The sequence below is a fragment of the Lepidothrix coronata genome, unplaced genomic scaffold (assembly GCF_001604755.1).
Source record: "Lepidothrix coronata isolate B3197 unplaced genomic scaffold, Lepidothrix_coronata-1.0 Scaffold62, whole genome shotgun sequence".
Taxonomy (NCBI): Eukaryota; Metazoa; Chordata; class Aves; order Passeriformes; family Pipridae; genus Lepidothrix; species Lepidothrix coronata.
Window position 1 is genome coordinate 2,943,588 of NW_016690242.1, and position 20,506 is coordinate 2,964,093.

General features: G+C 36.4%; 2 protein-coding genes across 9 annotated transcripts in view; one reads left to right on the forward strand and one right to left on the reverse strand.

Annotated features, from left to right (window-relative positions):
• Window positions 1-5,336, forward strand: part of CASD1 (CAS1 domain containing 1) — a 28,408-nt gene extending 23,072 nt beyond the window's left edge. Inside the window, exons 15-18 of the mRNA XM_017817646.1 lie at window positions 304-444; window positions 959-1,036; window positions 2,005-2,097; window positions 2,949-5,336. Coding sequence (XP_017673135.1) covers window positions 304-444; window positions 959-1,036; window positions 2,005-2,097; window positions 2,949-3,215 — 579 coding nt within the window. The 3' untranslated portion in view covers window positions 3,216-5,336. The remainder of the gene's footprint in view (window positions 1-303; window positions 445-958; window positions 1,037-2,004; window positions 2,098-2,948) is intronic.
• A 207-nt stretch (window positions 5,337-5,543) lies between these two features.
• SGCE (sarcoglycan epsilon) overlaps window positions 5,544-20,506 on the reverse strand; it is a 34,009-nt gene continuing 19,046 nt past the window's right edge. For 3 of the 8 annotated variants that reach the window (XM_017817653.1, XM_017817647.1, XM_017817652.1), the window contains 8 exons: window positions 20,109-20,307; window positions 18,282-18,444; window positions 14,784-14,995; window positions 13,999-14,025; window positions 13,097-13,285; window positions 11,456-11,499; window positions 10,581-10,615; window positions 8,089-8,865 (listed from right to left, as the gene is read on the reverse strand). In XM_017817653.1, the coding sequence (XP_017673142.1) occupies window positions 8,815-8,865; window positions 10,581-10,615; window positions 11,456-11,499; window positions 13,097-13,285; window positions 13,999-14,025; window positions 14,784-14,995; window positions 18,282-18,444; window positions 20,109-20,307 (920 nt within the window). In that variant the 3' untranslated portion in view covers window positions 8,089-8,814. Of the gene's footprint in view, window positions 7,615-8,088; window positions 8,866-10,580; window positions 10,616-11,455; window positions 11,500-13,096; window positions 13,286-13,998; window positions 14,026-14,783; window positions 14,996-18,281; window positions 18,445-20,108; window positions 20,308-20,506 lie in introns of those variants that run through there. The other 5 variants (XM_017817649.1, XM_017817654.1, XM_017817648.1 and 2 more) reach the window with 4 other exon arrangements.

The window sequence follows — 20,506 nt, forward strand, 5'->3', positions numbered from 1 at the left end:
TACTTGAAATCTTCTTGACAAGCTTTGTCAAGACTTGACAAGCATTGTCTTGTCTTTAATGCTGTCTGAAGCATTAGTAAAAGTTGGGGTTTTTTGTAGTTTGTAGTTTTTGTAGTTAAAAATGCAGTTTATGACTACCTAGTGTAGAAAGTCTGTTTTTGTTTGCTTCAGTAAATCTGGGAAAGGACCTTTTGAAATGTAGCTTTAAAAATAGTTTATCTTGCAGCATTTCTATTAAGTGTTTGTACCTAAGTACTTGTAAAGGCCATGAAATACTCTTTGCATTCTATTCGTCTTTTACAGGTGGTTTTTCATGGGATGCTGTTTGCTTTTATTTATCTGGCATTGCAGAAACGTCAGATGATATCAGAAGGAAAAGGAGATCCTCTTTTCTCCAACAGAGTTTCAAATGTTTTATTATTTATTTCAGTTGTCTCCTTTTTGGTACGTACCAACTATAACCTAGTATAATCAGGTTTGTAAATATTTAAATAAGTTTTCTGAAGTTCTTGTTTAGAAAATACTTTAAGAAATGAAATCTTGATCTGGAGATATTTCAGCTGTGTTTTTCTGTACAGCCCTACGTATCTACTCATTAAAATATTTTTCTGTTCAGTCAACTGTAGATAAAAACATCATCACTCTTTCAGTTAATTGCAAAGGTTACAAGAAAATTGGATCATAAAAATAAAATGGTAGATAATGCAGCTCTGATCTCCACCCTTGATTGCTTCTTTATTTGTGATGAAAAAAACTGTATTAATAAGTATAGTATTCACCAGTTGCAAAGAATTTGAGACACAAAACTAAGCCAAATGTAGGGGTTTTTTCTACTAGTGTCTCACATCTTAGTGAACAAATTACCACTAAAGCAACTCAAAATACCATACTCTTGTTTCATTTTTAAATGTTACATACAATTGCTACACAGACTGATTTTTTTTTTTATATCATTTAGACCTACTCTATTTGGGCTAGTAGCTGTAAAAACAAGACAGAGTGCAATGAGCTACATCCTTCTGTTTCTGTGGTGCAGGTAATTTTAATTATAGTCCTTTTCATTACAGTCATAGAATCTAGTCTGTTCTTATTTGGTCTTGTTTTTAAATTGTTTTTAAATATATTTGTACCTTAGCATAGAATGTCAGATATTGCACTTCATTGTCATGTCTGAAAGTGAAAAAGGGTTTAATGACATTGCTCAGTTTCTCATTGCCTTTAAGCACTGAAATTGGACACTGTGACTGTGCTTTTGATTAACCTGGATGTCCCTAGCGTAGGTTTCATATGCACCGTTTCAGTCCACAGCCAGCTTTTGACTATTTAAGCAGCAGTGGAAAAGAAGGCAGCTGTAGGAAAGCACAACTGTTTGTGAGGTATTACTGTAGGAAGCAACCTATGGGACCCTGTAGTCACTTTTAGGCAGAGAAGAGGTGAGCCACAGGGGCATGCATGTGGTTTTTTTAAATTTAGATTTTCCTCTTGCTTTGTCCCCTGCCTCACTAAGCACCAGGTGTCTGATTCTGTGCCCTCTGTTTCTTTTTCTTAGTAGTTTGTCCTGCTCTCTTGAAAGGCAGCACACGACTTAATTTTTTAATATTAATTTGTCCATCCTGACACCCTGTCTTTAAAAATTGAGGGTTAATTCAGATTTGTGGCCGCTTTCATTTTAGGCTGGCATGGTGTAACACGTTTTGTGGCCATGCCTAGTAACTGTATAGGAACAGCTGTCAACATCAAGGCCATGATTCTGCTGGAGATGTAAATGTGACCTGCTATGCTTTAAGAATGTGTGTAAGAGATTTTCAGTTTCAATGCCTACTTTGTTAAGTATAAACTGCATGGATTTTTGTTTGGTTTAGATAGATATTAGATATTAAAAAAATTTTAATGCATGAAGCAGTTCACTTCAGGCAGTGAATATGAATAAACCTTTTATCTGTTTGTAATTGGCTTGTCATCCACAGTTGCTTTTTTTTGTTTTACTTTTTTTAAAAAAAAAAGATTTTAGCTTTCATCCTCATCAGGAACATTCCTGGATATGTCCGATCTGTGTATAGCTCGTTCTTTGCCTGGTTTGGCAAAATTTCTTTAGAGGTAAGTGGAATGACCAGACCTACAGTGAACTGAAACTTAGAAATGTAAGGATGTTTTATTATCTAAATCTTCATATAACACATAGTGAAAACATGTATTGGTTTACTCAATACCATGCTGTGGTGTTTGAGCTCTTTTAGCATTATAGCTTCTGTTACACTTAAAAATCACAACTGAAATAGCAGTCTCACAGTAGCAAGTTAATTCTTGTGCTATTTTGGGGGACGGAGTGAATTAAGGTTGTGAGGGTGGGGATTTAATGCTGGAGTATGCTGTGAGATGTATGGAGTTGGAAGATAAAAATTTAAGCCAGTTGAAGAATCAGCATGAATTATACTTACTAGTGTAAGTAGACTTATAAATGTGTTTGCCCTAGAAAGCTTTTTGTGAATAATTAACAAATGTAACTTTACAAACAATGTATATGTAGTACATGATTTTGTGGGGTTTTTTTAAAGGATCACATTCCATTCTTCCAATTTCTGATGAATTTTAGGTGCTGGTCAACTGCAGGGATCTGTGCATTCATCAGTTGAAGCATTATCTCTTATTTCTAGGCTTGTTAGTTCAGACCCTCACCAGAGAGACAGTAACTGAGCAGAGGTGGATTCTTCCTCTGCTCTGACAGAATGTATCCCATGCTCCTGGGAGCCTTATTTGGTTAAGGGCCAAGCAAACCCATTTCACTGTGTGTTCTAACAAGCTCATAGTTTTGTCTTATAGTGAAGACGTGGAATTCAACTTCTGATTTAAACAGAAGTATGTCAGTTGATGCAACAGTAATAATTATATGGCTTTAGGTAAGTAAAAATATTTATAAATATTATTAAACACCTTCTTTTTTCTTTTAGCTTTTCATTTGCCAATACCATATTTGGCTGGCAGCAGACACAAAGGGGATCTTGGTGCTCATTCCTGGATATCCAATGTTTAATGTTCTTGTCAGCACTTTTATATTTGTGTGTGTGGCACATGAAATTTCTCAGATCACTAATGATCTAGCACAGATTGTGGTTCCTAAAGATAACTCAACTCTGCTGAAAAGGTTGCTATGCATAGCTGGATTTTTTTCTGGACTACACCTCTTCTCAGCAATTCAAGATCAGTCAAGGCATTAACTTGGAAACTTTCTTCAGGTTTACTGTTTGTGTGCCTGAACAAAAATTCTCAACTGGAGGTACAAGAAGACATTTAAATTAAGCGTGTGGAAAATGTATATAGCGCAAATGTACATATTTTGTGTGGAAACAGCCTTCTCAAATAATCTGAGAAACAAGAGTGCACTGTACAGAATTGCATGTGAAAATGAGTCTTTTCTACTGGATGTATGTCTCTGTTTACATACCTGTTTAAACGTGACACGAAGAAGTGAGGTGGTTTGGCAGCATCATGGGCGTCTCACGGGACTGAGCCGGCGCCGTGGGAGCCGAGTGAAGAGCGGGTGTTACGGGCGCACGGCCCACACGTCGCACGTGCTGCCGTCACTCCCAGCAGGAACAAAACTGAGCAAACCTGTGATCCTTCGGAATGGCCCCTTCTGGCTGATGTGAAACCAGGGCATTTTTCTGAACAAAAGGGTAATTTTTCGTTTAGAAATCAGTATTTTGGGTGGAAATAGTACATATTATATGCAACCCTTTATAAATGGAAATAAAAAGTAATCATCAGTTGAGTGATTGAAGATTATATACAAGTTTACGTAATATTTTATGGGAGTTTTTTTAGAAATTTAAGATGTTTTCACAAATATGGTGAATTCTGAGATTTTTTTATAAAGAAAATTTGAATTTTTTTCCCCCTAAAATTAATAATCCATAAATTTTACGCTAATTCATCTAATTGTGTGTAATTCCCTGTACAACCACCATGAACAAACAGATGAATAATTTTCAGAGACTGAGTTCAAGATGGAGAATTTTTGGAACACCTTTTCAGCTGAAATCACATCATATTCACTCCATCAGATCTTAAGGAAATTGGAGAACAGGGAGATGGTGATCACTGAAGCTTTCACTGAGTTTGTAGGTGACCTTGAACTAGGTCTCATTAGGGAACTGGTGCCATATTCTATCCAGTAATAATATTTTCATTTAAAAGGATGCAAGTCAAGGATGCAAGCCACTCTATTGGTATGAGGAGAAGGTCTGAGTGGTCATCTTTGTTCCATACAGATGGTTGAATCTCAGAATTACAAGTGAAATGAGATTGCAGCTGTTTGGAGGAACCTTTTTTCCCATCCTTTTTAGCAGTGCCCATCTTTCTTATTAACTCTTTCCTTTAGAAAAAAAACCCTAAAATTAAAAGAAATAGTCCTTCAGTGTGGCAGTGACATGGTGTTGTTTACATTCTACTTATCAGTGAAGTTATGGACATTTCTTCCTGTTTGTGGGTTTGATTCAAGTAATAGTTTGACCTTTAGTTGCTTTTTCATTTTATTCTTCTCCTGATTATTTGTTAGCAGTCAAAAAACATGAGCACAGTATTATTTTCCAAGCATGTGTGCAATTATGTATGATTATAAACAACATGAGTCCTAATTTGTACCATATTTACCATCCCATGCATATTCTTGATCTTATTCCAGGTAAAACATTGAATTCAAACTTGCAGCCATGAACAAGTGCAAAAGAAAATTTGTGAGAATGGCTTCAACTTTTTTTTTTTTGGTGGAGAACAGTTTTCTTTTAAAACTGTTTTAACAGTTTTCATCATAAAAACACTAAAAATCAATCATTCACTTGCCCCAAATTCAGCAGTTTTACTAAGCCTGCCAGCTATTTTAAAGCTATTGGAAAGATACTCAGCTGTTTGTTCTGTGTGTGCATTACTCCTGATGTTTGGGAAGTTAAACCTCCTCAAAAAATACCTATGAGTGACTGAAGGAAAGGGTGTAGGTGAACACCGTAGACAGGGATAGCATGCATAACCTTCATCTATGCCAGTATTTTGAGCAACAGGAACTGTGAGTTTGAGGGATGACTTTTGTTTTGTTCTTCACAACTTAAGTATTGTAGATATAATTCTATTTATCTGTTGTACAGACTTGGTTAAAAGATTTATTTTTAATGTTTGAAATAATGCACTTGTTTACTATTACTGTATGTGGGATAAATATATTTTCTTTTCAGGTTATGTAAAAATATGAAGTAATTTAAACATTAAATAAATGTGCTGTGGATGCTTATTTTTGTAATGGGAGCAGCATCAATTAAGTAAAAACTTTTTATTGCTTGACTCGAGCTGCGCTTCGGTTCACTGTTCAGCCTGCCTGGAATCACAGTTTAGTATTGCAGTTTCTCCAGAGCTCTGTACTTCCGGATACCATTACTTCGAGATATTCACAAATTATGATATGTATCACAATTGCGATATGTATCACAAATTATGTCTGACGAAATGCAGGAAGAAAGATTCTTCTGCAGTAAATGGCACTGTCCCTGCTCTGATGAAATTACAGCTCCAGTAGCCAAAACCACCCTGGAGCTCAGGTGTCCTCAGCAGAATTCTGCAGTGGAGGCGTAGAATACTTTTCTGCCCAGGTTAGAAGGCAGGAACCCTGAGGCACAGCTCTGCAGGAAAGGACAGGAACTGACTTGGGTTTTCTTTGGTCTGGCAACATCAAGAAACCAAACCCATCTTTAAGATTTGTTTGGGTTAAGGAATTTAGCTCCTAACTGAGCTACTTAAATCCCATACTAAATAGAAGGGGCTCCTTGAGCAAAGAACTCAGAGTGGTCATTCCTATCCCCAGAGCTCCGTGTATAATCAGGGAGATAGTATCTAACACAGGCACCTGAACTAAGTGCTGCCAACACTCTCCATCCTTTCTAGTCATGACACCTGCTTAGGCATCGCCCCCAGCTAAACAAACCCTGCACCATCAGCTCCACCCCAGTTCTCAGACACCGACCACCCAGTATTGTTTCAGTAATGTTAACAGCTGTAACACAGTGTTCTTTAGGCATCATTTTGTAAATTAACCAGGCAACAACTTCACTCCTTCATGTTTTCCTATTTATTAGATTTTACATTTCAGATATGTACAANAGCGGCAGGGCTTTCTATTTAATTTGATTGCAACTTAATCAAGATAATATCAGTTCATACTGCCATCATAGGTTAAAAGAGGCTGTGAATTTACTGTCTTAATTAATTCTTTAGCCATTGTCTTTAACCAGCTTATAAATCTATGCTTTCAGAGTAATTGTTTTAATAAGTAAAAATAAATAATTTGTTATTAAACTTACCTCAGATAAATGAAGCTTTCAGTCATAAAATAGGTCAGGTGTGCTTAATACCCGAGTCACCTACATCATCAGATTCTTTTCAAAATAGGTGGAACCTCCACTGCTACAAACTAATTTTTTATGCATGTACATAACAGTGTGAGACATTTCCTTAAATATATTGGCACTGTTACATTAATACAAATAAGGTGGGAGCGGCTCAACTGGTAGTTCATTGATTGTCATGTCATCCTCAAGTTACCAGAAATTGTTATGATCCAAACCCAATACTATTTACAAAGTTCAGTCTTAGGTTGCATTAAAAACCATTATTTAAAATCCATTCCATTCATTTCAGTTTCAAAACACTGGCAGCTCATACATTTGAAAACAGTAGTATAAACTAACAGAAACCAAATGCTGATTGTACTCAATTTTTTTTTTCACAACTTGAGTAAAAGATGTAAATGTCTAATTTACTATAAGCCTCAGTGTGCAGTTTTGTGATTCACTTTTCACTGCTAACCATGCAAGCTGCTGGAAAGGGGGGGGGAGGAGGGCATGTCTCTGAGGAAGCTGATTGACTGGGGAAGTCTTCCCTGGTACATTTTGGATGAGTTAGCAAGGTGTGATGGATGTCACTTTGAAAGTGAGTAGGAATGGCTCTTTATTCCAACTGTTTCAGAAACTGCCTTAATTTTTCAACTTTAATGCCTGTAGCTTGAGCTACCTCTCCTGGTCTAACAACCACCAGCAGGATTCCTATGGAATTCCTATGCATTTGCTCCCAAGTTCTGTGAGCTGTGCTGAGCATTCAGGGCAGCTTTGCAAACTGACACTGGAGGTTTGACAATACACAAGTATGTACTATGTACTGAGCACCAATTATATACTTTGCTGCAAGAGTTATCATACTTGTTGCACAAAATTTGTCTAAAAAGCAGCTCAGGACTTGTTCTAACTATCTGCTGAGATGCTGCATTCAGGTTCAAGCCTATAAACACGTTTGCTTAAAAATTAAAATAAGTTTTTGTTTTGACAGAACAGGGTCATAACTGTAACAAGAAAAAAAAAGCAAAACCAAAAGTGACTACATTGGTCTTTTTACAAATTCTAATAACCTCATTTTACAAATTCCTTTTATCCTCAGTCTTAAATTCCAGAATTACTCAAATTTCTCTTAGCAGAGACCCCACAAACCTCAGCTAAGGAAATGTAGCCAGCATTTAGTAATTTTAAAGCAGACGCAGTTTTCTGCTTACAATGCAATGTCCTGATGAGCATACAGCTTCTGAAAGAGAAAATATTACAGAAAAAAAGACAAAGCGTAAGTGTCAGCTTAAAACAATACAATGCTTTGAGGTAAAACCCCAAGAAATGTTGGTGTGAGCTGTTACAGCTGCAGACCCTGAAGTCCTGTGTTATGCTGTATTTGAAGATTTAAAGAAGCATCAGAAACTCATTTAAAATCTTGTGAAAAGTGTCAGGAGATAAATTATCACTGTCTATTGAAAAATATGAAAACCTCAGTACAGATCCTTTTAACAAAGTCCATATTTTTAAGCTTTCAGCTGCAGGGACAAATGCCTCTCAAAGTAACCACCTCCCAGGAAAGTATGTCTTAAATCAACTCCTTTTTATGGTTGATTAGATAGCTTGTTCTCCCACAACTCTTTGTACTCCAAAAAGAACAAAGAACGTGGAGGATTCAAAAAAATTACCTGCACTGTGAACATCACAAAAAATTTTAAAGATTTTTTTTTTGAAGAGTTAGTCCAAGTATACAGTAACAAAATTAACCATTTTTTATTTGCACACATTAATTTCTGCCTACAGTAGTTTGCAACAGATAACCAGATGAATGAATGGACAGATTTTAAATGTTTTATTGCTTACAAGTTTTCAAATATGGTAAATATCTCGTAAAAGAACAGAAATCAAATTTTCATCAGGAGTAGTTTTAGTTATTTTGTTTGGGGTTTTATTTCTGGGGTTTTTTTCCAAAAATAACTTTCCTCATTATCTTTGATATTCTCTAAAAAATTAATGCCTAATAAATGTGCAGTACTATTTCTGAGCCTCATCTTATTGCACAAGTTTTTGTGCTTATACACTACTGCTTTTCCTGTGCAAATATAAGGCAATTTTATCATCCCATTAAACACTCTGAAATCCTTTGAAGTTTTGATTTCCCTGTTAAAACTTTCAGGAGAGATCACAAGACAGAATAAAGCTTGATATTTATTAATACATATAGATATAGATATGAAAGATTATCTGAATGTAACAAATATAAAAAATTATCAGTGTTTACAAATTGTCAAAAATGTCCAAAGTACAAAAGGATACAGTACATTAGTTATATGGAAGTGATTGTACTCTCTGGCACTGAAAGCATCGTAATACTGTGGGCATGCACAATATACACCAGAAAAACTCATGCATCAACCAGAACAAATAAGGAAGTAAGACAATTTGCTGCCTTCTCTGATTACAAATTCATTGCTTCTGTTAGTTTTCTTTCCTCAGGAATACCATTTACCTGCAAATAGATGAGAATTTTTATAATCCATCAGTGGCACATGATGCTTCAACAATATTGAACTGTCAATTGAGAGCACAGCACATAAATAGTATTTATGAGTCCCTTATCAACAACCACATTGGAGAAACACTGCAAGTACAACCTGGGCCAAGAGACGACATACACATGACAGAGCTTTTGCTTGCTTTCTTCTGGGAAGGGAGGACACTGGGAAAAGGTTGTTTAACTGGGAGTTTATCTTTCTGTTTGGGATCTAACGGGCCTCATAGTCAGACTGAAGCACAAAACAGAAAAGGCCGTACACTGTGTACATGCAATATTTAGTCTTTTGCATTATACCCTATAAACTTTCTCATCTAAACACCTTAAACAGTCCTCATGAATTCTGACTATTGACAGAGAGACAACTACAAAACTTAATGTATCTTTTCATATTGGAGACCAGTAGCAATTTTCATCAGTGTAATATAAACGTTAGATGTGAGTGGTCACCTTTCACACAATTCTTTCCCAGTTAGCTTTTAACCTTCTGAAATAGCCAAGCATTATGTCACCTATTAAGTCTGCCTTTTTAGTTAAGGTTAAAATAAAACCCTTTCTTATTAGGGATTCAAATAGTTCCTGAAAAGGATAGTGGTTATTAGCCATGGTCTGCTCTTCAAATTACTAAATATGGCCTACTGAAGATTTAAAATAGAAATTTCTTATTCATAGTAGTCACTGATAGTATGTTAACAATCCTGAATATATTACTGGGAATTTGAATTTTCTGTACAAAAGGAAGAAAATTTATCAATGAAAATCTAGGTTTTTTTGGCCTCAGGTGTTTTATTTCTGTAAATTTCTTACTTGAACAGATGAATAAAATTGATTGCTAAGTTTGTACTCATGCTACTAAAAAAACTTAGTAGTAGCTGAATTTTGTTTTAAATTATAACTTTCTAAAAATCTAACCTTCTGACAACAGGAGTCATAGATACCCTGAAGATACCACAGAAGATAAACTAAAGAGGCACATGCCATCATGTCATGGAAGTGCTTGCAGGTTCACCTGCACATCTGAGGTACAAAGCAAGGGGTCATTATAAACTAAGAGGAGAGGAGGAAACACTGTCTGTCCCAAATACATTCCAACACCTGCCCCCCCCCCGCCTCGGATTTCTGAGAGCTTGTCACAAGCAGTGTCTGTGATGAATATGAAAGAACAGTTGTATTCTACAAAAATTATGTCCTACAGAAAATATAGACACAGGAGGATTTTTAAGATCTATTTTTAGGCAGTTTTTCAGTGCGACTCACAAGTGCCAAACCCATGCTAGCTTGTATTTCATACCTTTTCAAAAATTCCTCTCTGCTGTCACCATACAGCACTACCAGCTGATTTTGCATCTTTTTTTACTGCAAGACACACTGGAATTCTTGTAACAAAACAGTCATAGCAGAAGAGTAGCACTGTGTGACATTTTTATTCTGCCTTCTAAATGTCTGCAGTAGTCAGTGTGAAGAGCTGTGCTAAACGTCAACCCAAACCAGTGCTGGAGGCTTTGGATCAAGGCTTTGACTGCCAGGGTCATCAGCCATTTCCAGCTTATGTGCAATAAAGCACACAAATAGCAAAGCTAGCAGAACTACAGTCAGGCTTTTTATAACTGTTTTTAATTTCCAGATAACAGAACAACCCGCATGGGCAAAAAAATCTATTATATACTTGCCTCAAATCTTTGAAATGTTGTCATACGAAATTCTCCTTTAATCCCCGAAAGCAGTAATGAAGAAGAAGGATTTTCAATGAAAAGAAAGAGTTGCTTATGTAACTCCTAAGTTAAAAGAAATCTTCCACTTGGAGCTGTAGTTCCCATATTATGCTCAATACATATGTATCTCTCTAGTGTTTTGCTTAAATACCTCTTTGAATATTTAAAAATCATGCTTTGGCCTCTATCTGTTCCCTGTGTGATTCTTACCCCCTTTCACATGGCTATATGGCTGTAGCTTTTTCTCAAACGTGAGATGGCAAGTGGAGAGACCAGTCAAGCCTTAGTCTGACAGGGCAATCCTGACCTCAATCAGTCCATGAGCATTTGTGAAAAGATACAAAAGTGATGACTAAGACAGGGGAAACCTGAAGCATTCATATGTGCCTCACCACAGACTCCCCAGTATTGACCCTTTATGTCTAATAACAGCAATTAAAGAACTCCTTCTTCAGAGCTTAACTAGTACTGGTGGGAATTAAAAATTTGGGTTTCCTACCGAGTGTCAGAGAATCCCAACCATGTAACTACATTTGGGAATCTGGCTGTAGCTTCATGTTGTAACAGAAAATTATTTATACGAGGTTTCTAACTTAGCTGTACCCGATTCCAGGGTCCCATGCAGAGTCCTAATGTAGCTTTCGCCCACCTGTTCAGTCATTCCCATCCCACAATTTTCAATGCTGTATCAAAAAAAAAAATTTGGAATGACAATGCTGTAATACTTTACTATATTTGAGAATTATTTCCACTGTCTATAGACTGTATACATTTTGACTAGTGATTCCTCCACACTAGCCACTTAATAGTTACAGTATTCTCTGAGTACTGACCTGCACACTGCTGCTGTGGAATCTGAGTCTGATGTGGCAGGTTCCTACAAAAAAACATTTAATATCTTTAATGCTTCCATACAAAGTCTGAACTGTCTTATGATGAAAGCTGAGTATTTACACTTCATTTTTTTTGCTTATGAAGCAATAATCTATTTTCAGTATGCAAATACAGTTGTCCAAAGGTTAGCCAAGTCCATGAAACAAAGAAAACTAGTGCTAAAGTAGTTTCTATTATTTCACTTATCAGCTAGGTTCAAAGGCTCAGACTTGGTGAAATGCCAGAGGTAACAAGAGTCACCACGGGTTTCTGATGTTAAGCAAAGTTTGGTTTCTGTAAGCGATGAGTACAGCAAAGGTGACAGCATTTGCCTCTTAGTTATTGACACTGAAATGAATGAACAGTCAGCCAGTTTTATGGGTTGGACCAGTTCACTTATCAAGGCAAAGTTACATATTTGTGCCCTGCTTCAGTGTCTGTTTTCACAGTTACCATATATTAAGGTGTTTTTACAGAAAGGAATTAAGGGTTGGAATATAGGTGAAGCAGATAAATACTTTATGTACAACTCAAGAAAGCCTTTGGTACAAGATTTGGCACCCCAGTCATAAAAAACTGCTATTCTGAATAAAGAAGCCCTAAAAGACAGGGCAGAGCACTTTGATGCAGTTGTACAAGGAATAATTTATACAGCTGTACTTCCTGGAGAATTTAGCTTTGGGACAGGGAGAAGAAAACATGGAACTACATTATGAAGGGAATTCAGGGCAAGCATGTGTAAATTAGGGCCTAGTTGGTGCTGCCACTGGACCACTGGGACCATGCAGGCCTGCCAGCAGAGGAGCTACCAGCTAGAGATGGTGTTGTAGAGATGGCATTGAAAAATGCCAACCACTTCTGAGACCACTGCCTCAGATCTGCTCAGCCCCAGGCACCTCAAGCAAATCTTACCAGAAATGCCTTTTTGCTACAGCACTATGGACTTGTCTAAACTAGAATGTGTGCAAAGCACTGTGTGGGTCTGTCTTAGTAGCTTCATTAAGTTACTGGTAAATGAACTCTAAAGAACAGGAACGAGTATTTTTCTGGTTTCTGTCTTGGAGAGAGGGTGGCAACAATGGAAACGGGTGAGAGCTCTAAGTGTTTTCCTTGACGAGTCTGTATTTTTTATCTGTGTAATGGAATATGTTCTTCTGTTCAACATCAACATTTCAAACATAAACCATGTGTGACAGGTACATGACTAACCATTTACAAAGTCTGGATTTCCTGGTATGAAACTACCACCAACCTGGTGGTAGTTTTGTACCAGAACTCCAAAGACATTGGCTGAGAGACAGGGTGTCTAAAATAGAACAGTTTTAATTGATTCCTCTATCAAAAGTAGTTTTTCTCCAAAATATTCACACATCTAACTGTTCCATGCAAAGCCTCTTGGTAAGCTTTCAGACTGAAAGCCAGCCATCTAATTTTATAACAGAAGGCCTTTCTTGCTGCTGGAAATGCAGACATCAGAGCAATCTTGAACTGAGAGTCAGTACTGAAACCTCCATAAGAAACATTTCAGAAGACATGCACTGGAACCTACAGTTAAATTGTGCAACACAGCGAGCATTAAGAAATAAAATCTAAACACTTACTGCTGTGTTTGCATCAGTGGCATGCTGGTGTTGTCGTAGTTGTCCGTGTGAAGGGGCGGGACAATTTCCCCAGTCACAGGGTGAAACACGGGAAGCGTTGAAAGAGGCCACGCGATCTCTCTGTTTTTAGACATGTCACGAAGCTCTTTGGTTGATTTCTGTATAGCACTGTGGTGGACCAACTGGATGCTATGTCAAAAGGAAATAAAATAGTGAATACATATTTTAAGTGCTCTACCAAAATGGATAGATTTTTACAATTATTATTGTTCTTAAAAATATAAGGACTTTGACGCATGCTACAGACTCTACAGTGCAGCAATTACTGTACCTTTACATAGTTAAATTAATAAATATTGCCTTTATTTAATTTTTAAGGCAGTAATTATTCTATTAGATCTTTTCTGCCTGAATAGATATTTCTCATAGGATCCAAGACTGTGCAATTTATGGCTAATGTTCCATTTATTTGCTGCAGTTAAAATGAAAGCTTTGGTTAACTCCTGATTCTTGTGGTAGATTCATAAAAGCTCATAAATTAATTTTAAAACACTCCATAGCATAGACCCTGGATACCTTCCAGGATATTTCTTCTCCTGGTCACTGCCTTTAAGAGACAGGCTGGTAAGTCCAATAACCAGGAGTATAAATTGCATATTAACATATTTATTCTAACAACACTATTTTATTTTGAATTATGAGTCGTTAATTTCAAACCCTTTTTATTCTGGTCTTCTATCCTTGCCAGGACTCTGATTTAAAAGCAGCTTTCACATTTATGAATTAAACCATGGTTTAGAGAGAATGAAAGAAGATTATGACACACATGTATGAAGCATGACGAGCTACTGAGAATGAAAATTAAATGGTAAAAGAAAAATAACAGGAAAGAAGACACTTACTCTGGTGTTTGCATGTTTCTCTTTTCCCTAAAAACAAAACAAAATTTATGAATTAAATAATAGCATTGATAGTTGGAACATTAAATCTATCTGATGATGAAAATAGTACATGATGTAGGAATGCTGACAAGGTTATTGCTAAACGCAACTTGGCAGCATTTGCAACGGGGTTTATGAAGAGGCCTTGATGAACAGACATAGAGAGATATGATAATGGTGACAGACATACACACACAGACACACACACAGAGGGAAATGAAAATGCAGGTTAAAGAACAAGCTTCTGGCTAAAATAAATTCTGTGACAAAATGAAATTGTAGTTTGTGTAAGAAATGGCAGGAATCACGTTACTTGCTGCTTTCCTTTTATGTGTTTTTCTTTTATAGTATGTCTAAATTCAGTTAATCTCAACCAGGTTTATGTTATGAAGGTTAGCATTTTAGAAATTACTTAATATCCTCCTGAACCAATGATCTTTTATTAGTATTTTATTTGCTGGGGGCATTTTGGAGAGCTGTGCACATGTGGAGATTTTGGGGAGTTTTGCGCGTATGCTGAGTATTTTAAACCTTTCCGCTAGAACAACTAAAGGCCCTATGTCCACTTGCTTGGAAATTAGTCCATGTGCTTAGGTGAGAAATAGTTCAGCATTTCAAGAAGATATCTTTTGGCCTGTTTTAAAGGTTTATAATGAACCAAATGGAATTATTCTAACAAATAGTCCTCTATGCGTTATAATCTTAGAAAAGTCTACAGTTACTTATTAGCGTGTTAAAGTACTCACACTCCTTCCCGTCGGCAGCACATGATATAGGCAAGGATTAGAAAAAGCACCAGTGCTATTGCCGAGGGCACTGCCAGTGTAATTAGGAAATCCGAGTAATAGTCTCTGCTTTTCAGTGTGTCAGAAGGTGGCTTGTATTCTCCACCATCAGGTAGTATTCCCTCTCCACGAATCACTTCCTGAAAGGTGGAAACTTGTTTTGTATTGTCAACCTGATACCCAGGGGAAAAAAAAAGAAGAAAAAAAAAAGATGATCAAATAACAAAGTAACAGAATGTAAAAACAGGCAGTATCTAACCAACGATAACATATAAAAGGATCCATATTACATGTTAGACAAATTCTATACAATTTTATCCAATCACTTTTTTTACTCAATAGAACCTTACATTTTATGAAAGCTTCTGATCAATGTGATAGTAATGTTATAATATGACTGTTTCGTGCCTCCCAGAGATACCACGGTTTTCACAGATTAATTTCAGGCATACGTCACACAAACAGTAGTTGAGTAAAAATTCAGTAAACATCCCTAGTGCAAACTAATTCTTTAGTACTGATTTCTTTTTGATGAATTAATCCATTTCTTACTAGTCTTCCTAAATAACAATACTGCCCTCTCTTGTATGAGTGTGGCAGAGATGAGAGTCACATACCTATGACTTTCTTCCTCCTCCTTAGCCTTCAGTGCTTTCCATCCAGTGCTCAAAAAAGCAAGAGGCACCAACTGAGCTGCTGAGGGCTGAGCAGCTCATTGCCTGCCCCACACACCCAGTGCAGGAGGCACCACAACATGAGACGTGCATTTACTTGATCAGTCGGAGTTTCAAGGGTTTTTTTTTTAATTCAACTAACCTTCAGAAGGCTGCATTCCTGGTCACAAGTAATTTTGTTTTTATATTTTTTTATGTCTATACCTAATGTTCCTCAAAATATAACCTTGTTTTGCTACTGAATTTCCTATTGCATTTGACTGCCTTTCCCAGATGACTTTTTAACTTTCTGCCTCTGTTTTCTTGTTATCTTTAGTTAGATATTACTATTAAATTTTATCAGTGTTGGCTTAAGACTCTCTTCAGATCATTAATAAAAATCAAATATATTTGCATACATGGTTGAACTTTTGTCTGACTGTTCATTGAGAAATCTTGCAACTTATGGTTATTTCTTAATAATTTACACTTTAAGTAACAACTTATGCAATGGATGAACAGATTTTCATGGAATGCCAGAAATTTTGCTGAGCCTAAAATGCACACATATGTATATTATTAGTGCAACACAGTTTGCAAAACAAAAATTAACTTATGTATTCTCCACTCATTAATTCCACAGTACCTTTTAGGTACCCTGAGTTCCACCTGGCTGCTTAGCTGAATCTCAAACCCTAACAAATGCACAAAAAAATATTGATGTACTTTTTATGTGACTGACAAAAGCCCCCACACAAAGTGAGAATAAGCTATCAAAAAGCAGCATTAAGAAGGAGCATTTATTACATTGTCCCTCTTTGCAGAATTTGGGACCCCCAAACTTGAATCCACTCTTTGATTTGGTGCTGTCTATGTCACCTCATAAAAATGGGAAGAAGAGGTTATGATGGCTGTATTTTTAATCACTTATCTGCGTTGTGATTATGGGAAATAGAGCTCAACTCCCTTCCAGCCCATGGCAGAGAAGAATTCCTGCCCCTTGGCTTGCCTTGTGAAAAGCAGACTGTGATTAGATAGAGAGAAGCTCGCCTCCCTTTTCCCTTTGATGCACCAGGTTACAGCAGCAATGCTGCTGGCAACAGTAAACACCCCTAAGACTGTTTAAATTCAGTTATTGTGGCAAGCCGCCAAAACAAATGTTGAATTCAAGAAGGTTGAGTTATAGGCTGCTGCAGAAAATTAGACTTCTCTGAGAGCCTGTTCCTGTTACACATCCCAAGGTGATCTCTACTTTTATCAAACCAGCATGGCAATGCTGCTTCATGATTACTTTATGAGCCACTGCTACTATCAGACCTTTTTTTCTGAAGTACTCCTAACCAGCCACTCTTCATTCTGCATGAACACTGCTGTGTGCACTATACTTCTGCCTCTCCTTTTAAAATTCACCCTGATTCCTAAGGCTGTTTCTCCAACTTCTCAAGACCTTTCTGAATGCTATCTGGTCCTTCAATGCAGCTGCAGATCCTTTCAGTTTCACGGAGACTGCAAATTTAATTTAATAAGCCCATTTCATCATTGAGCTATTAATGAAGAATAGCAAAGAATTATTGATAATTATTCTAGGATTATGGCTACCAGCCAGCTCTTCACTAGGTCCTAGCTTCACCTAGGCCACGTTCCTGAGCTTGTTTGTGAGACAGCATTAAAAAACCTTACCATAAAGGAATGACATCTGCTGCTCCACCTCTGTTCTACTTCTTTCTTGTAGGAGGACACTGAAGACTTGACATAGTTTGTTCTTCACAAAGACTAGCTACCTTCTGCTGTTTTTCAGGTGCTGGTAAGTATTGCTGTGTACACTTGTGCCTTTTGCAATTTCTCAACAGAAGGCCAATAAAATGTAAATAACCTGGATATTCTTTTGAAAACAAGTATTTCCGAGTTTTCTAGAAGCTTTCCTAATTTATAGTGTATAGGAAGAAACGACTTGAAGTTATTCAATCAATTTTGTGTATGAATAACTTTTCTCATACTCAATATGTTTTTTCCACTATAAAAAGCATTTAATATCTCCCTTTCAGCTTCCTTCTCAGTAATGTGTGAAGCAGCTCAACAATTATCTAAGTTTACTTTATGTACCTTCACAATCATTGTTCAAACTTTGCAACATTCTCTTCCAATACTGTATTATTTCTTGATTTTCCTTACTGGAACTAAAAAAAAAAATCTTAAAAAGCCTCTTTAGGAGTTATACTCCTTCCATGGCAAATAGTCTCCTGTTTGGTTATCATTTTTCTTGTGTTTGAGAAAAATGTTCCCGTTTATTTTCATTTAATTCATCAACATTATTTTCTTTTCATTTCATTTTTAACATGAAATATTTTGTAGACAATTTCCAGAAACAGTCTTTTAACAGCATAAAAATGCTATTTAACTGGTCAGTGCTGTAGAATCAATATCTGAGAAAACATACATATATATAGACACGCACTTTTTTTTAGGAAAGCAAGTGTAACTAGCAGTATTAGCATTCTAAATTAATGAACTACATGTACCTAAATAATTATCTCATTACTTTTAGTTCTGTAAGGCCTGGAGTTCTCTGGCCATTTATAGCATTCACTGCTAGTGAAAACAAATATGGTGGTTTCACTGGGGCTCACCCCTAATAGAATTTAGCCTACATAGCAAAATCCTTTCACAACCTTAAGCGTGTCTGGTAGATGGAAAAAAAAGGTCAGTCACAATAAAGTGCAACTGGCAAAGTTGTCTGGCCAGGCTGGCCAAACTCGCACCTGTACTTCTACAAACATCATTTTTATGCAATAATAAAACAACTCACCAGAGAGATTTTACACCAGTCAATATGGAATTGAGTACGAAATTTTTTATCACAGGTTATTACAGGCTCCATTTCTTGACTGCACCTCAGCTGATTTTGTGGGTTTTCCACTTCTCGTAAACAGGAAGAGAATGGAACATCTGCCCCAACCATCACATACACACTGCAGAAAAAGAGGAGTGACAGACCAGCAGGATGTCTCACAAATCCCCAAAGCACAATTATATACTCTTCCAAACATTATTGCTGTTTACAGCAACATTCAGCTGTTCTTTAAAGACTGAAATTACTTTTTAAAATTATTTTTCTTCATAGTATACTTTATCTAAGCATACGAAAAACTGACTGAAATCAAAAGGATTTTTCTAGCTGCACATTACAACATACTCTGTTTTCCCACATAATGTAAATATTTGCTTACCAGCAGAAGTGTCAATTTCCATGCAGTCACAGAGCTCCAGGTGTAGTTTCCTCATATAAGTAAAACAGTACTACTTTTGAAAATTGGATTAAAATAGTGTCATTTTATCTTAAGGAAATCTTTAGTCTTGCTCACCATAGTATTTCTGAAGAGTTTCCTCCCATGTTTTCAAACTAAATTCATGATGACTAATTATTTCTAAACCTAATACTAATATGAATCTGCCACATCCCCAGCTTTTCCTAAAAGATTCCATACTGTAGCTATGCTCTGCCAACAAAATTTGCTTCAGAATACTGAAAGCTGAATGTAAACTTAATAATTCATTTAGCATTACCATACATAAAATAAGAGCTACTACACTAATTGTCATATTTAGATATATAGAATGCTGCTGGAAAATACAGTCTGCTGCACCAGGTAATAATGTACCAATGGACCCTGAAACAGAAATTAGGTCCTGGTTGCCACTTGGTATATCAGGCATTATCTAACTAAATATTTGAAGTGTAGCCACTTGTATTAAGTGGTTCTGCTATTACTCTGGCTAATACAGAAATGACTTGCCTCCTTTAAATGTGCTCAAAACCTCCAGATACACAAAAAGGCTCTGAAAGAAGATTTTCTGCACCCATCTCAAATTTTGAACCTTCAGCCCTTTCTCAGATATTATTTGACACCAAAATATCTAAATTATCTAAAAATAAATAGGCATCTTTATTTTCACCCTGGAAAAGCTCTATCATAATCAGACTTTGAAAAGACTGAATCCTTATTAGTTGCCAAGAGAAGTACAGTATTTCAGAACAGAATTTATGGTTACGAATCATAACTGGAAATAGTGCATTCCTGAAGTTTACAGTAAGTGACCTGAGCTCCCCAGATACCTCAGCTTATGACTTTCAGAAGAAAGCCCACAGTGCTCCTGAATCACATAACTAACTGACATTAAGTAAGAGTACAGCTAGAAATTACACTGCTACATGCTAAATGCTTTTAGAAATTTAAGTGTCCCTGTAACCTATGCTCTATCACATCTTGCTTCAAAATTTTGAGTTTCATGAATTGGAAACCATTAAAAACTTGAAAAGCATGCCAAATGCTCAGAAGTAAAACTGGAATTACAAAATAAGCCAATTTACTACCAACTGGTTCATAATTAATGGAATTTGTTAGTATTCCTTGGACTGTAACATCAAACAGGAGCTGTTGCCTGTTGTAATGGTATCTATCATAGTAAACCTGTACTATAATTAGGTCTCAGAACACCAGTACACTTATTATATCTAATTCCAAAATATAAAACAGCAATTGCAAAATTTCTAGAAAACCTGAAAAAAATATTAAGCTTTTCAGTAAGAAAACAAAGTGTAAAGCAAAAACAACTGACTGACACATGTGCTTACCCCTCTTTCATGTCATTAATAGGAAGTGGAACTCTCCCTCCCCTGTCAAGGGCTGAAGTGATGTTTATAGCATTCAAGCGCTCCGGCTGCCACACATTTTTCACTGCTCCGAGGAAGTCACCAAGAACTTCACTTGCTAACATTTCTTCTACATTCATATTCCTTATGAAGAATTCCGCTTGATATGGTAAAGGAAAATCTAGTTGTGATGAAAGAATGTTGCATTAAACAAAGGCTCCAATATCTGAAGTAATGATTAATGTAATACTACTTTAAGATTATACAGCTTTCCAAAATTCTTGTATTTGAATTAGTTCATTTTGAACCTAATGTGATTATATTTAATTCAGTAGTGAGTACCATTAGCTGTTACTCGAGCTGAAAATCTTCAGTTATTT